A 16,922-nucleotide genomic window follows, 5' to 3' on the forward strand; every position below is an offset into this window, starting at 1 on the left:
TATTGAGCCTGGTAGTTACTTTGTGTTGCTATTACTGAGATGACACTAGAACCAGAATATATTTTTTGTAAGGTGAGTTGTACGGGGAATGTCATAATTCTGCTTTACATCCATAATTGTGGGTCAGGAGGGTTCCTGTGGATGCAAACTGTACTTTTATATTTAGCCCTATGATGGTCATGTGTTCAGTGTGTCACGCATATGAGAACCATCTGTCAGGTGTGACCCGACAGAAAAAAGGTTGAGAACCACTGCTCTAAAGCCCACTCAGACTCTCCTCTCTTGGGCCCTGCCTGGATTTTCCCTGAATACCAATGTAAGTAAAAATGTTTTTTTACTTATTCACAGACAGAGGGGGAGAAAAGCAAACATAAGTGAGCATGACTGAATGTATGAGGCAGTGAGGGTATGTATGTCAGCATGTGTGAGCGTTAAGAGTGCAAGTGTGTCAGTGAGCATGTGTGCAAGGGAGAGAATGACAGCATGTGTGAGTGTGCATAGGTCTGAGCATGTGTATGAGCATGATTGGACGGATGAGTCAGAATTTGTGTGCCACTGAACATGTGTGAGTGAGACAGGGCGAGTGTATCAGTGAGCATGTGTGTGAGGGAGAGTGAATGAGTCAGCATGTAGTGAAAGCATGCATAAGGCCGTGAGTGAGAGCAAGTGTGTCAGTAAGCATCTGTGTCAGAGTAAGCAAGCACATCAGTGAGAGAAGGAGACTGTGTGTATGAATGAGTGAGCATATGATGGTGATGTGTGCTAGAGAACAACTAATTCATGACCATCTCAAGGTGACTGGAATTAAAAGTTCCCAGGTATGGAGAACCAAGGATTTTTTTCTATCCTTATTAGTTTTAATTATTGAATATTATTTGATGTCTGCTGTTTTTGAAATATTTTATTGGTGTTAGGGAAATTTTCAAAAATTTGTATATGAGTTAAATTACTGGAGGTTCTATTTATCAGCAGTTTTGAAATATATATTTTTAGTATGATTTTCATGTTTTATAGTTCTTGATTTTATTGTTTGATGTTTTATGAGGAATGATGGCATTTTCTGTTTTTCCATTGCTGCATTACATACAGTCTAACTCAGGGGTCAGGAACCTTTTTGGCTGAGAGAGCCATAAACGCCACATATTTTAAAATGTAATTCCATGAGAGCCATACAATATGTTTAAAACTAAATACAAGTAAATGTGTGCATTTTATGTAAGATCACACTTTTAAAGTACAATAAGTCTCTGAAAATATTACACCAGGCCTTAAGACACCAATACATCTCCTATTAGGAAAACGGACCAAGTCAGGCTGCTATAGAGTCCTACACAGAAACTACACGCCAGCAGAAAACCTCACCTGAATCACGTGCTGTCCCTCACCTAACATAGAATAAAGAGACCAAAACGCATAACAAGAAGCATGCAGAAAAAACTGAATTGGAAACTGCAACAAGCCAGAGTCTCTGTATGCAGTGTAACAAAGGAAAAAAGAAACATCACACATCCTTATAAAACAAATCAAGAAATATAAAATCATCAGCAGTAAAACTGTACTAACAAAAAGAACATATTTCGAAACAGCTGATGTGTGGAATATCCAATAATTAAAAACTCATATAAAACATTTCCAGATACCAACAAAATATTTCAAAATAGCAGACACAAAGATCCAGTAATGAAAAATAATAAGGATACAAAAATTTTTTTGCTCTGCATACCTGGGAACGTTTGATATCCAGGTGTCCTGAGATTGTTCTGAATTAGCAGGAGGTGGGGTGGTTTGCTTGGAACTTTCTCCTCTCTCAGTCACATACCAGCGCTCTCTCTCACACTGGCTCTCAATGACACACCTATACACACATGCTCTCAGTCACTCACATATACAAATGTTTTTTCTCTCTCACTTATATAGGCTCTTAATTACACATTTACACACATGCTGTCTATCTTTTCACGCTTACACACACACAGGCTTTCAATCACATAAATACATGCTGTCTTTTTCTCTCACACACAGACTCTCATTCACATGCTTACAAACATGTCCTCTCTTTCTCTCATTTACACACAGGCTCTCAATCACATACTCACATGCTCCCTCACCTAAATCAGCTCTCAATCACACACAGACACACATGGTCTCTCTCTCTCATTTAAACACAGGCTCTCAATCACATACTCACATGCTCCCTCACCTAAATCAGCTCTCAATCACACAGACACACATGGTCTCTCTCTCTCATTTAAACACAGGCTCTCAATCACATACTCACATGCTCCATCACCTAAACCAGCTGTCAGTCAGACACAGACACACATGATCTCTCTCTTACTTATACACACAGGCTCTTAATCATACATACACATGATCTCTCTCACACACAAAGGATCTCAATCATACACACATACTCTTTCAAACAAACAGGTTTTCAATTACAAACTTACACATACAGGTTCCCAATGGTAAACTTACATTCATGCTCTCTCTCTCACAGGCAGGATCTCAATCACAGACATACTCTCTTTCACATATACAGGCTCTCAATCATTCACATACATGCAATCTCTCACTCACACACACAGGATCTCAAACACACATGCTTGCTCGCTCATTCACTCTCTCTCTCCCCCTTCCCCCCCCCCCCCCCCCCCCGGGAACTCGCGGCAGCAGCAGCCACCTCCCAACGCTAACCTCCTTCATTTTCAGCCCTCGCGGAGGCGAAGGCGGAGTCCCATCGGCCGCGGTTGAAGATTTTCATTTTCCTCCGAGCCGCGCTGCAGTCTTCTTCCCGCGCAGGCACCCGATGCTCTCCACTTCCTCTTCCGGGCCGCGGGAAGAAGAGAGCACCGGCGTGCTCTCTTCTTCCCGCGGCCCGGAAGAGGAAGTGGAGAGCATCGGGTGCCTGCGCGGGAAGACCCGCGCAGGCACCCGATGACTCCAGCGCTGGCACCCGGCTGACACCCGATGACTCCCGCGCAGGCACCCGGATGACTCCAGTCGGCGTGCTCTCTTCTCCTCCCCCCGCGGCCCGGAAGAGGAAGTGGTAAGCATCGGGTGCCTGCGCGGAAGAAGAGACCACGCTAGTGTGCTCTCTTCTTCCCGCGCAGGCACCCGATGCTGTCCACTTCCTCTTCCGGGCCGCGGGGGGGGGGGGGGGGGGAGGAGAAGAGAGCACGCCGGTGCCGCTGACTCCAGCTGTCCTGCCGCGTTCCGCCCGGGCTGACAGCATTTTAAGCCCGGGCGGCGGAGGACCGGGGAGCAGCTGGGTCAGCGGGGAACCGCGAAGTATGGCGACACGTGTCTGCGAGCCAGATGCAGCCCTCAAAAGAGCCATATCTGGCTCGCGAGCCATGGGTTCCCGACCCCTGGTCTAACTTGTTGTGATTTCCAGTTCAGTTTGTCTGTGCATTTCTGTGTATATTTTATGGTCCCTTTATTCTGTATTTGGTGACTCACCAAATTGTATGTGTAATTGGGTACCCATGGGCCAGTATAGAGAAAAATCCCCCGGGTCACTATTTTCCCACAATCCGCCCCTGTCTCTAAGTATCCCTTTAACCCCTTGATCATCCAAAGGTCCACCCAACTCCCTTGCAGGCTTTCTGCTTTGGATATATTTTAAAAAGTTTTTATTGTGAGTTTTTGCCTCTATGGCCAACTTCTTTTCAAATTTTCTCTTAGCCTGACTTATCAATGTCTTACATTTAACTTGCCAATGCTTATGCTTTATCCTATTTTCTTCTGAAGGATCCTTCTTCCAATTGTTGAATGAAGATCTTTTGGCTAAAATAGCCTATTTCACGTCACCTTTTAACCATGCCGGTAATCATTTTGCTTTCCTTCCACCTTTCTTAAATCATGTGATACATCTGGACTGTGCTTCCAGGATGGTATTTTTTAACAATGTCTATGCACACTTTTTACCTTTGTAGCTGTACCTTTCTGTTTTATACTATTTTTTTCATTTTATCAAAGTTTCCCTTTTGAAAGTTTAGTGCTAGAGCTGTGGATTTACTTACTGTCCCCCTTCCAGTCATTAATTCAAATTTGATCATATTAAGATCACTATTGCCAAGCAGCCCAACCCCTGTTACCTCTCTCACCAAATCTTTTCCTCCACTGAGAATTAGATCTAAAATCATTCCCTCTCTGTTTCTTCATGATCTCTTTATTATAAGCCCATGTTTCACTTCCATATTATACCACAGAGAAGATATGGAAGTGAAACAAGCACTTTCAGTATAGTACACATGCACTATAATTTAATGTGCAAAATGATGCACATAGGGAAAAATATTCCAATCTGTAGTTACACAATATTTAGATTCATATTAGGACAAAGGGATATAGTTGTCATCTTGGTCAATACATTGAAATCCTCGGCTCAGTGTACTGCAGGTGGTCAAAAAAGCAAACAGGAATTATTAGGCAAGAAATGGAGAATATCATAATACTTTTGTATAGCTACATGGTGCATCCACATCTAGAGTACTATATGCAATTCTGGTAGTCACATCTCAAAAAATATATAGTAGGACTAGAAAAGGTACAGAGACGTGCAACCAAAATGATAAAAGGTGATGGAAATGTCTCCCGTGTGAGGAAAGGTTAAAGAGGTTAAGGCTCTTAAGTTTAGAGAAGAGATGGCAGAGAGGAGATATGATAAAGGTCTATTTATGATGACTGTTTATATATTTTCGTATTTCTTTTTTTGTATTTGAGTAATTTTTGTGTTTTATTTTATGATTAATTTTATTATTATTGAACTTCGCTTTGGGCATTTGTTTGATATAAACAAAATTGTGAGTGGCGTGGAATAGGTAAATACAAATTGATTATTTAGTCTTTCATAAACGTTGGCAAGTTAAATGTAAGACATTGATAAGACAGGCTAAGAGAGAATTTGAAAAGAAGTTGGCCGTAGAGGCAAAAACTCACAGTAAAAACTTTTTAAAATATATCCAAAGCAGAAAGCCTGTGAGGGAGTCATTTGCATCGTTAGATGATCGAGTGGTTAAAGGGGCACTTAGAGAAGATAAGGCCATCGCGGAAAGATTGAATGATTTCTTTTCTTCGGTGTTTACTGAAGAAGATGTTGGGGACGTACCCGTACTGGAGAAGGTTTTCATGGGTAATGATTCAGATGGACTGAACCAAATCACGGTGAACTTAGAAGATGTGGTAGACCTGATTGATAAATATAAGAGTAGTAAATCACCTGGACCGGATGGTATACACCCCAGAGTTCTGAAGGAACTAAAAAATGAAATTTCAGACCTATTAGTAAAAATTTGTAACCTGTCATTAAAATCATCCATTGTACCTGAAGACTGGAGGATAGCTAATGAAACCCCCATATTTAAAAAGGGCTCCAGGGGCGATCCGGGAAACTACAGACCGGTTAGCCTGACTTCAGTGCCAGGAAAAATAGTGGAAAGTATTCTAAACATCAAAATCACAGAACATATAGAAAGACATGGTTTAATGGAACAAAGTCAGCATGGCTTTACCCAAGGCAAGTCTTGCCTCACAAAGCACAGGGACGGGCGGGCGTGACGCACGCTGTGACGTCACGCACACCCGTCCCTGTGCTTTCATTGGCTTGAGCGCCCGTCAATTTGGGCGCTCAAGCCCATGAAAGTACGCTTCACTTCGCTTCCAAGGCCGTAACTCAGCAGTCTTTTTTTTTGGGGGGGGGGCGGGGTTAGCCAGAAGTTGAGCTGGCTCCCAGGAGAACCGGGACTTGCGTGGGGAGGAACGCTGCAAGCCACTTTTGAGCTGGCTCCCAGGAGAACCGGGACCTGCGCAGGGGGGAACGCTGCAAGCCACTTTCGCCGCCGGCTGCCCCCTCCGGAGGGCGGCAGAGAAGGGAAGGAGCTGAAAGCAACAAAAAGTAAGAAAGCAACAAAAAGTAATGTCGAGTTGCTTCGGGAGGAGGGGAGGAGGGGATTTTAGGTTTTTAGAGGTTTCCTTTTGGGGGAAAGTTTGCCGCCTACCCTTACCCCTGCCTCTAACGCAGGGGTAAGGGTAGGCAGTAAGTTAGCAGGTTAAACGTGCGGCAAAACGGCAGGGTAAAATAGCGGTAGTCGGGGCGCACGTTACTGTATGGGAGGGAATAGCTAATTCGATAGTTTACATGTAATATACATGCCGTGTGCGGAAGGGGTTACTCGGTGATTTAAAGAGGCGGTAAGAGTAGGTTAAAGGGGATAGTGTATCGCAGGAAGGGCTAACGCGGCTGGAAAGTGAGTAGAAAGTGGGTTAGAGCGGGGTAACAGCGGCCCCACTTTACTGTATTGACCTGCTTGTGAGGCTGGAAAATTGGGCATCAAAATGGCAGATGAAATTTAATGTGGACAAGTGCAAGGTGATGCATATTGGGAAAAATAACCCATGCTATAGTTACACAATGTTAGGTTCCATATTAGGTGCAACAACCCAAGAAAGAGATCTAGGCATCATAGTGGATAACACTTGAAATCGTTGGTTCAGTGTGCTGCGGCAGTCAAAAAACAGAATATTGGGAATTATTAGAAAGGGAATGGTGAATAAAACGGAAAATGTCATAATGCTTCTGTATCGCTCCATGGTGAGACCGCACCTTGAATACTGTATACAATTCTGGTCGCCGCATCTCAAAAAAGATATAATTGCGATGGAGAAGGTACAGAGAAGGGCGACCAAAATGATAAAGGGAATGGAACAGCTCCCCTATGTGGAAAGACTAAAGAGGTTAGGACTTTTCAGCTTGGAGAAGAGACGGCTGAGGGAGGATATGATAGAGGTGTTTAAAATCATGAGAGGTCTAGAACGGGTAGATGTGAATCAGTTTTTTACTCTTTCGGATAATATAAAGACTAGGGGGGCACTCCATGAAGTTAGCATGTGGCACATTTAAAACTAATCGGAGAAAGTTCTTTTTCACTCAGTGCACAATTAAACTCTGGAATTTGTCGCCAGAAGATGTGGTTAGTGCAGTTAGTATTAGGGGTGTGATCGATCGTCTTAACGATCGATTTTGGCTGGGGGGGAGGGAAATCTGATCGTCGTGTTTTTATTTTTTTAAAAATCGTTAAAAATCGTAAATCAGGGGAGGGCAGGAAAACCGGCACACCAAAAAAACCCTAAAATCCACCCCGAACCTTTAAAACAAATCCCTCACCCTCCCTCACCCCCCCAAATGTTTTAAATTACCTGGGGTCCAGTGGGGGGGTCCCAGCGCGACAGACACTATGTCATACTTATCCCATGTCATACGGTCGCCCGTATGACATAGTGAGGGCAAAGGTAGCGCCGGCGCCATTTTGAAGATTGGCAATACGGCCCGCGTGCAGGAGGTCGCTCCCGGACCCCCGCTGGACTTTTGGCAAGTCTTGTGGGGGTCAGGAGGCCCCCCCCCAAGCTGGCCAAAAGTCCCTGGGGGTCCAGCGGGGGTCCGGGGGCGATCTCCTGCACGCATGACGTCGGGAGCCAGGAACCAAAATGGCGCCGGCGCTACCTTTGCCCTGTCACATGATAAGGGCAAAGGGCCACCGGCGCCATTTCTCAACGCAGCCGTGGCCAGAGAGCTGGAGATCGCGTCGGGACCCCCCCCACTGGACCCCAGGTAATTTAAAACATTTGGGGGGGTTCGGGAGGGTGGGGGATTTGTTTTAAAGGTTCGGGGTGGGTTTTAGGGTTTTTTTTGGTGTGCCGGTTTTCCCGCGCCCTATTTAACGATACAATACAAATGCCCCTGATGATAAATCGGGGGCATTTGTATTGTATCGTGCACTCTAACGATTTTGGACGATTTTATAATTATCTGACGATAATTTTAATCGTTCAAAAACGATTCACATCCCTAGTTAGTATAGCTGTGTTTTAAAAAGCATTGGATAAGTTCTTGGAGGAGAAGTCCATTACATGCTATTAATTAAGCTGACTTAGATAATAACCACCGCTATTACTAGCAACGGTAACATGGAATAGACTTAGTTTTTGGGTACTTGCCAGGTTCATATGGCCTGGATTGGCCACTGTTGGAAACAGGATGCTGGGCTTGATGGACCCTTGGTCTGACCCAGTATGGCATGTTCTTATGTTAACAAGAAAAAGACTAAGGGACACTTCATGAAGTTACCAGGTAGCACATTTAAAACAAATTAGAATATTTTTTCACTTAACGTACAATCAAGCTCTGGAATTCATTACCAGAGAATGTGATAAAGGCAGCTAATGTAGCTGGATTAAAAAAAAAAATTTTGGACAAGTTCCTGGAGAAGTCCATATACTGATATTAGCCAGGTAGAATTGAGGTAAGCCACACTACTTATCCCAGGGCATGGAATCTGTCTACTATTTGGGATCCAGCCAAGTATATGTGACCTGGATTTGTTACTGTTGGAAACAGGATACTGGGCTTGATGGACCTATGAACTGCCCCAGTATGAAGGTTCATATGTACAGTATAAGGTAGTATAAAAATTAAAGAAATATCTTGCTGTTTACAATTCTCTAAACTTTAGGTTCTATGTACTTGTACAATCCTCTCTTATTGGGTAATATAGCCTTCTTTCCCAAAGCCAATATTGAAAAATCTCTCAACAACTCCTTGAAACTCTGTTTTTTTCCTTCTACATAATCACAAATACATTTATCCTACTTGTGTCTTCCTGGCAGTTCTCAAACTGCAGCTCCTCCAAACACACTAGTCCCAACTCCAAGCTTCTTTCCCTTTCCGTTTAGAAGGTTTGCCCTTTTATCCTCACTTCCCTTTGAGGGAGTGAGGCCTCTCTCTGCTTGTAGAGCAGGTTTTCTACAGACAGCATTATCAAGCAGGTGATTAGTTGTCTTCTGCTGTTACAAAAGGTTCCTAGTAACTCAGAGCTACTAAATATATTTTACATTTAAGAGGCTATGCCATAAAGAGGGCAATTTTCAAAGAGATTTCTGCAGGTATAAGTAAGTGTATAGTTCCAGAAGTATGTTACATTTATTAGCAGAAAAAGAGGTGCAAGCAGCATACCTAAAATGTAAATCAATGAAGAAGATTAGGTGTAGCAGATAAATATTGTAATCCACCAAGGTAGTAGGTACATATAATGCATTTCTTTCAAATCTGCATCAAGTCTTCAGCTTGACCCATCTAAATTCTTTAAAGCTGAATTTGTTTGATGTACCGCTACCTATTGCCCCCTTGACAGCTTCACTATGAAACACAGCTTGTGTCGGTGTTTCAGCCCCTTCACAGCTTGTGTCGGTGTTTCAGCCCCTTCACTTTAACTGGCAACTATTGTACATCTTTCTCTTGTTTTGAACGATGAAGACTTTATGCAGCCTTGAAATAAATGTATGTACCTTCTACCCTTGAAGTGCAATAATATCTGCTACACCTCCTTGTGTTACATTTATTCATATTGAAGTAGAATATTTCCTGGGGTAAAGTTAAGTTGGGGAAGAAAAGTACGCACATTGTTTTGGTCAGAAAAAAATATCTGTAGAAAAAACACTTTTAAATGTCTACTGGTAAGCAATTTTGAAAGTGATGATATGTCCAAGGGCAAAAAGTATGTGTGGACTTTACAGCAAGTTGGGCAATTAGAAAATTGCCTCTATAATATATAAATACATAAAATGATATTGAACATGATATGGCAATTCTTTAGAACCTATTATTTGATTTTTTTTCAGCTTATTTAAAACACATGGGCATGTATTTGAACATGCAAGTTATCATGCCAATTCATCTGGTGCAGTGGAGGTAGATACATTTAACATCAGCAGCTTACAGAATAAGGTTGGAAAATTATGGAGAAACAGTCCTGGTAAAGAGAGATCTCAGTGTTCAAGTTTTAATCAGCTTAATGTACAGAATTTTGACTCTGGAGATGAGAAAGGAATTCAAAATTCGAACTTCTTTCCTGCAACTTCTATACCATTTGATGTGCATGGTAATTTAGAACACTAATAACTTTCTTTATTTTTAATATAGATATAAAATCCTTAACACACTCTTCATAAAATATTTTTATAGTAAAGATTCAGCCTTAACAAATCACTTCCTCTCATTTTCTTCAGATGCAACAGCAAAGGATTTTGGACTGTTACGACCTGTTACAGAAATCCGTATCCTATTATTATGGATTTTAATATAAATTAATTGTTTGATTCTAACATATTTCTCAGTGTCTCATTTAATTTTCATTCACAAAAGTTGGAAGCTGTATCTATATTTTAGCTTATGGTCTGAAGGATGTCACTGAAACATAAATATAACAAGAGAATGCCTGTAGGTTAAGATAGCTTATATTGAAGCCAGTTTTGTAGATTGGCTCAGCTGAGTCTGACAGAAGGCATCTTCTGCTTCCAACGCTTTCCCCAGGGTGAGCCCTGGGTGTCGACACACCCAGCTCTGCATAGGTCAGTCCAGCCTGTCCAGGAACTGTTTCAGAAGGACCTGATTGGCTACCTCGAGGCCTGTCTTTGCCTCTGGCTGTAGCCATTTCCACTATATTTCTCCAACATCACAGAGATAAGAAATGGAGAAGAACGCTGACATTCTCTACTGAAGGAGTAGCTCAATGCAGCCTTCGAAACACTGAATCAGTTGGGTTACATCAAGACTGTATAACAGAAAATCTGGAAGACATTTGTTCATAAACACATACAGAGACTTCTTGGTGCAGAGGTAAGTGACTCTACTTTTTTTTGCATCTATATAAAAAAACAAGTTCTATGTATGACCAATGATTATACCATGATAGGCGCCCAGAGCTGATAATTTATCATCTGTAATAAGGGCAGCTTCCTTATGTGTATGATGGTCATGCTCACTAAAATGGTTTAGATTGTTTTCTGCATAATTTTGAGTGGATATATGAAGGCTTCATATATTCCACCAGAGTTGCTGCATGAAGCTCAGCTCAAACTAACCTTTTAGTCATCCTGCAGTCTGACCAAAGACCAGATATATCAAGCAAGATTTTCTGATACTTCAAACAAGGATGACTATTTGATGGCTTCTGCTAATTGTTGATTTGTAAAGCTGAATTTTTTTTCCGTTCACCTTGTGAATTTTCCATGTTAGAGCATGTAATGTAATGAACTGTGTAGAAAAAGCTCAACCAAAGATTCAAGAATCTTGGATAAAATGTATCACACAAGCAGAAAGATCCTTAATACTACAACTAATAAACATTCACCATGGACAAAGAAACATATTTATAGGACCGTGATCAACTAAACCTTTAGGCAAACTCTTAAAGGCTCATATAGTAATAATTAGATCCAATTTGCTATGAAACAGTGTTGTAAAGAGAAATAATACGTCTTTTAACATTCAAGTTCCCAAAGTCCTCTCATTTATAATGCAAAAATCTTCCAGTATGAAAACTAAAAACTTAGGCCTAGATTCCTCAGTCTGCTATATTTATGATGGTCCACGAACAAAAAAGGGGTGGGGGAAAGCAATAGTGTGCAGCTGGCTGCATTGCGGCGGTGCAGTTGTGCCTGCCGCAGTGCCGCACAGTATCACTCCCATAGCACATGGGAAAAAGTGTAGTTATTTCCCGTGGTGCTGCTGGCGATAATGTGAAAAACATTATCACCCGCAGCGCTGCTGGGATATAACCCCGCCCACACTCTTCCCCTTCCCTTTATTTGAATAGTAACGCGCTATGTAGCCGGTATCACGTGCGGTAGGGCGTTATCGCACATGATAAAGGCCTAATACATGCAATAAGGCCACATCGGTTAGCTTGTAATGTGTCTCATAATTCTCAGAATGCCGATAAAGCCCCTACATGTTGCCTTGTTTCACTAAGTCCTGTGTCAGGAGGCCTATGCTGTGCTTCCATGATATTTTCCAAATGATCTCATGCTTCGTTCCAATGATTCTAAAAAAAAAAAAAATGGAGGGACTCAAATATTACATAAGGAATGGACGAAGACATCCACATGGGTATTACATTGGACTAGTTAATACAAAGATTACCAACTTTATCCTGTTTAAATATGTAGAAAAATACAAATGAAAAATGAGAACTGAAAAATAAAAGCAGGCAGCTCAAATTAAAGAGTACCACTCAATTTGCTCATTGAGCCCTTGAGTTGCTAACACCTGCAGTGAGAATATCCAAAACTGTTCACATTTGTTAAAAACAAATTGAAAGTCCACCTTCTCGATGGAATAGGTGCTTTTTCCAAAACTGTGCAAATAAGATCACTAAATAGGTGTGCTAAATGAATGCAATGTGCTACTATAGGAACAGAAAGGTTGTGTAGTAAGACAGTTCCAGTGTTCCATCAAATGAACACAAACATTGGGGGCTGATATAATGAGCCTTACTGAGCCTATTGCAGGTTTTTATTTATGTTTTAGCATGGGATTTTTGGCGCTAAAGTTGCCCAGGTATGTAAAAATAGCTTTAGTGCTGAAAGAAACTTATGGTAAGTTTAGTACGTCTGATGGCAGTGGGTTCTCATCTAAGTGCCAGTACAGATCAGAGACTCGTGCTAAAAAAACCCCAAAACAAACAACTTTTTTTTGTGCTGGCTGCAGCAGCAGCCCTGTAAGTTAAAAACATCAGGCTAAGGAAGCTAGCCCTATCCAGACAGACAGAGGGAAGTCTAGTGAGTTAGAGCCGGACAAGCTAGATTTTTTGTTGTGTGGAAACAAAAGGGAACATTTTTTCCATGCCTTCAGTGAAGCTGAGAGGTTACAATCACAGCAAAAAAATTTCAAGCCAGTATGAAGTGATTACTCCAGGCCTTCACAGAAGGACAACAGCAATTACAAGGTGTAGTACAAAGCCAGTGGGCCCAGCAGCAAGTCCTGAAAGAGCAATTGGGCAAAAAAACAGGCTTCTTTGATGCAGATTGCACAGGCTGTGCAAGCTACATCAGTTTTGCCCAACCCTTTGGCTCCCATGATATGTAAGATTAATCCAGGAGAGGACCCAGATAGCTTTCTAGTAAATTTTGAATAAACAGCTTGCTTAGCTGGGTGGCCAGAGTCAACGTTGACTACCTACCTAGGCAATTTGCTGACAAGCAGCTGTCAAGCTACATTTCAAGCTGCAAATCTAGATAGAAGGGCCACCTATGAGGGAACATTTATTTATTTATTTATTTATAATTTTTATATACCGACATTCTTACATTAAAATGCAAATCATACCGGTTTACATAAAACAGAAAAAGCAGGAAAAAATATTTCCATTGTCAAATACAGAGAACATTTATAATAAAATTGTTAACAAAGGCATAAGGTAGGAACTTGAAAAAAGGTTACTTAACAGAAAACGTAAAAGAAAAAATAGTAAATGAAGCACAAAGAGTTGACGTCGGGGGAGGGGCATGGTCACACAGCGTAGTCACCCATTTCCCCTCACCTCCTGATGATAGTTCCGTTTCTTTTTTTATTATTTAAGATGTGGGATGTACCCCAGATGTATACCGACAATGGTTCTGGTGGGGAAACCTCTGTCCATGAAAGAGTCCACGGAACCTTTTCTGTTGACTGAAGGAAAGATTGGCATGGAAGTGGCCAATCTAGTTCTACCGTAGCAGTTTCTAGATGGTTCGTACTCATCTATGCAGCAATTGGTATGCCAGCGTTCAAATCTTACCCTTGAATCTGCCTTAGAAGTTGCTGGTGCCTTTTATCAAGCCCAATCAGTGCCAGAGTGCACCAGGGTACAAGAAAGAGGGTCACAGCTTGATCCAGGAATCTGCAGTCAGGAAGCAAGGCATTTGCCATGGATCCCAGGAAAGGAGCAGCTATGGGACTTTGGCTCACAGGCATGTTTCCATTTCAGAGAAAGAGGTCACTTTACCAAGAAATATTCCTGGTTTAAAGAAGAAGCTCTGGGTGTCAACCTAATGACACCCCACTGTTGTAACTTTGTTGGTACTCCTTGTCTTAGACTTGGTGCTTTTTGTGGTCCCACTTGCTCTAGATGGTGGATCTCTATGCAGTCCCTAGTCAATTCTGGGAGTGAATAATTGCTCATTTGGAGGGAACTAGTTAAGCGTGTCCTCATTGACTATGACTTTACCTTACATTCATGGAGACCATCAACAGTACCCTACCACACAGGTCTTCCTGAAAATACTTGCTGCTCAGGCCAGCCTTGAAGTGGAATACTCCCACAGCTCTCATATCTTGTCCTGGGACATAATTTCCTGGACTTTGAGACTCTGTAGGTCCAACTTAATGATAAGTCAATCAGTTCTGAAGAAGAGATCTTTCTAGAGATCTTCTCTCGGGGAAGCCCAGAATTATATGTGAAGGATTTCAAGACATCCAAACCCTGACAACAGCACTTCCAAGGGAAGGCAGGGTATTTCAGATACCCAGAGGCCAAAGTAGATAAACTTACTGAGATAACTGAGGAATGCATCCTGCTTAGGCACCTTGGTGTATTGGGCACCCAAATTGGTCGCCTATTTGGGCATGCGGCCTAGGCGCGTATATGTGCATGTATTCATGTGCGCACACTTTTTGTGTGCCTATTGTGAGTGCAGGTTTTATACACACATATTCCAAGCATGAGCTTTGACCATGCTGCATGCTTACAACTATGGCGCCTGTAGTGAGGAAGCCTAAGCACTTATCTATTTGTTCTGTATGCCACTTCAGGGTCATTCAGGCATAGCTTTCTTTAAGCCTGTGTCAGTGTTGCCTGGATGCTTGGGATGATTTCCCCCCTTCTTGTGGGTCTCTCTCCCTTGATTGATACATGGGACGAGTCGTCATGAACCATTAGCTCTCAGGATGTCAGGTTCGAACCTGTGGGGCCTGGAATGGACCTTTTTTCTAGGGCTGGTCTTCTGTATCGGCAATGCCTACTAAGCTTGGTCTGTCATTTCAAGTCCTTCCCTGTCAGGTTCCGCAGCCAAGCACGTGACACAGTACTGCCTGATAAGCTCAAATGCAGGTGAATCAAAATGATACCGATGATGTTGATGGTGATGAGGAACATTTGCACATCTTTGGAGCCAAATCAAACTCTACTCCATTACTTTCTTAAAAATGAGTTACTGGGTTTGGTCTCTCAAGCATTGAAAACCCGTGGAATGGCTGGACTGGGCTCCTTAGGAATGCAGAAGAAAGTTCCTGTTTTGGTACCCTATGCAAGGCTTCTTGTTTATTTCCCTTCCAGGTTACACTCCAGGGATTGATTGATCTGGAATGGAGTGTGCCAGGGCATCCTTTAAAGGAGGACACATCTTGGCAGGTGTACACCCCTTGGATCCACAGACTAAAAAGTAGTTGCATTTCCCTAGGGTGGATGCTTTGGTTTGTTCTGTTATGAACCGTACCACCATCCCGGTAGAGGGAGGTGCGGTGCTGGAGGATGCTCAGGATAGAAGAATCGAGGCTATCCTAAAGCAAAGCCTTTGAAGCATTTTTGGCCTTATAGAGGAGATTCTTCCCTGGAAAATTGGGCATCCAAATGGCAGATGAAATTTAATGTGGATAAGTGCAAGGTGATGCATATAGGGAAAAATAACCCATGCTATGGATACACAACGTTAGGTTCCATATTAAGAGCTACCATCCAAGAAAGAGATCTAGGTGTCATAGTGGATAACACATTGAAATCGTCTGTTCGGTGTGCTGCGCAGTCAAACAAGCAAACAGAATGTTGGGAATTATTAGAAATGGAATGGTGAATAAACGGAAAATGTCATAATGCCTCTGTATCACGCCATGGTGAGACCACACCTTGAATACTGTGTACCATTCTGGTCGCCGCATCTCAAAAAAGATATAGTTGCGATGGAGAAGGTACAGAGAAGGGCGACCAAAATGATAAAGGGGATGGAACAACTCCCCTATGAGGAAAGACTAAAGAGGTTAGGACTGTTCAGCTTGGAGAAGAGACGGCTGAGGGGGGATATGATAGAGGTGTTTAAAATCACGAGAGATCTAGAACAGGTAAATGTGAATCTGTTATTTACTCTTTCGGATAATAGAAGGACTAGGGGGCACTCCATGAAGTTAGCATGTGGCACATTTAAAACTAATCCGAGAAAGTTCTTTTTCACTCAATGCACAATTAAACTCTGGAATTTGTTGCCAGGGGATGTGCAGTTAGTGTAGCTGGGTTTAAAAAAGGATTGGATAAGTTCTTGGAGGAGAAGTCCATTACCTGCTATTAATTAAGTTGACTTAGAAAATAGCCACTGCTATTACTAGCAATATTAAATGGGATAGACTTAATTTTTGGGTACTTGCCAGGTTCTTATGGCCTGGATTGGCCACTGTTGGAGACAGGATGCTGGGCTTGATGGACCCTTGGTCTGACCCAGTATGGCATGTCCTTTCCTCAGATCTCAGTTCTTTCACCCCAAGGACCTTGAAAAGGAAACAGACTCCTGCAGTGGAGCCCCTCAGTCTTCCAGTGAAAGTTTGCAGGCTTACTTATTGGTTCAGGAGATAGGTGGCGTCTATCCATTTTTTATGACGGGTGATTTCAGATTACTTTGGATCAATGTGTTCTTGAAGCTTTTTGGGATGGGAATCCTCTAGACTTTCTTCGCATTCCTCCAGATGTCTTCATGGTCTCTCTAACTCCCCTCGGCAGAGGGTAGAAGTGACAGCGACATTACAATGGAGGTTGAACCTGAAAGCAGTGATTCTTGTTCTCGAATTGCAAAGATTTACATTTATTTGGTCGTGCCTAAGAGAAAAGGCTCATTCTGGCACTGGATGTATATCCCCATTTGCTGGGAACATCAGCGGTCTGTTTTGCTATTCTGGATCATTTTTACCAGTTTCAGGTCTTGCCTTCAGGCTAGCCATGATGCCCGGGACCTTTTTCCTAGCTTATGGTGGCAGTAGCGGCAGCTCTCCACAAGGGCCATATTCTAATTCTCCCCTCTCTGCTTGATTCATAACAAAACCATGGAAGAGAGTATTCACTCTT

The 16,922-nt window shown here is 42.3% G+C and overlaps 1 protein-coding gene across 1 annotated transcript in view; it reads left to right on the plus strand.

Annotated features, from left to right (window-relative positions):
- Positions 1 to 16,922, plus strand: part of LOC115099805 (probable ATP-dependent DNA helicase HFM1) — a 451,200-nt gene that overhangs the window by 70,602 nt on the left and 363,676 nt on the right. Inside the window, exons 2-3 of the mRNA XM_029617654.1 lie at positions 9,679 to 9,938; positions 10,066 to 10,113. Coding sequence (XP_029473514.1) covers positions 9,679 to 9,938; positions 10,066 to 10,113 — 308 coding nt within the window. The remainder of the gene's footprint in view (positions 1 to 9,678; positions 9,939 to 10,065; positions 10,114 to 16,922) is intronic.

Source organism: Rhinatrema bivittatum, chromosome 10 (genome assembly GCF_901001135.1).
Source record: "Rhinatrema bivittatum chromosome 10, aRhiBiv1.1, whole genome shotgun sequence".
Lineage (NCBI taxonomy): Eukaryota > Metazoa > Chordata > Amphibia > Gymnophiona > Rhinatrematidae > Rhinatrema > Rhinatrema bivittatum.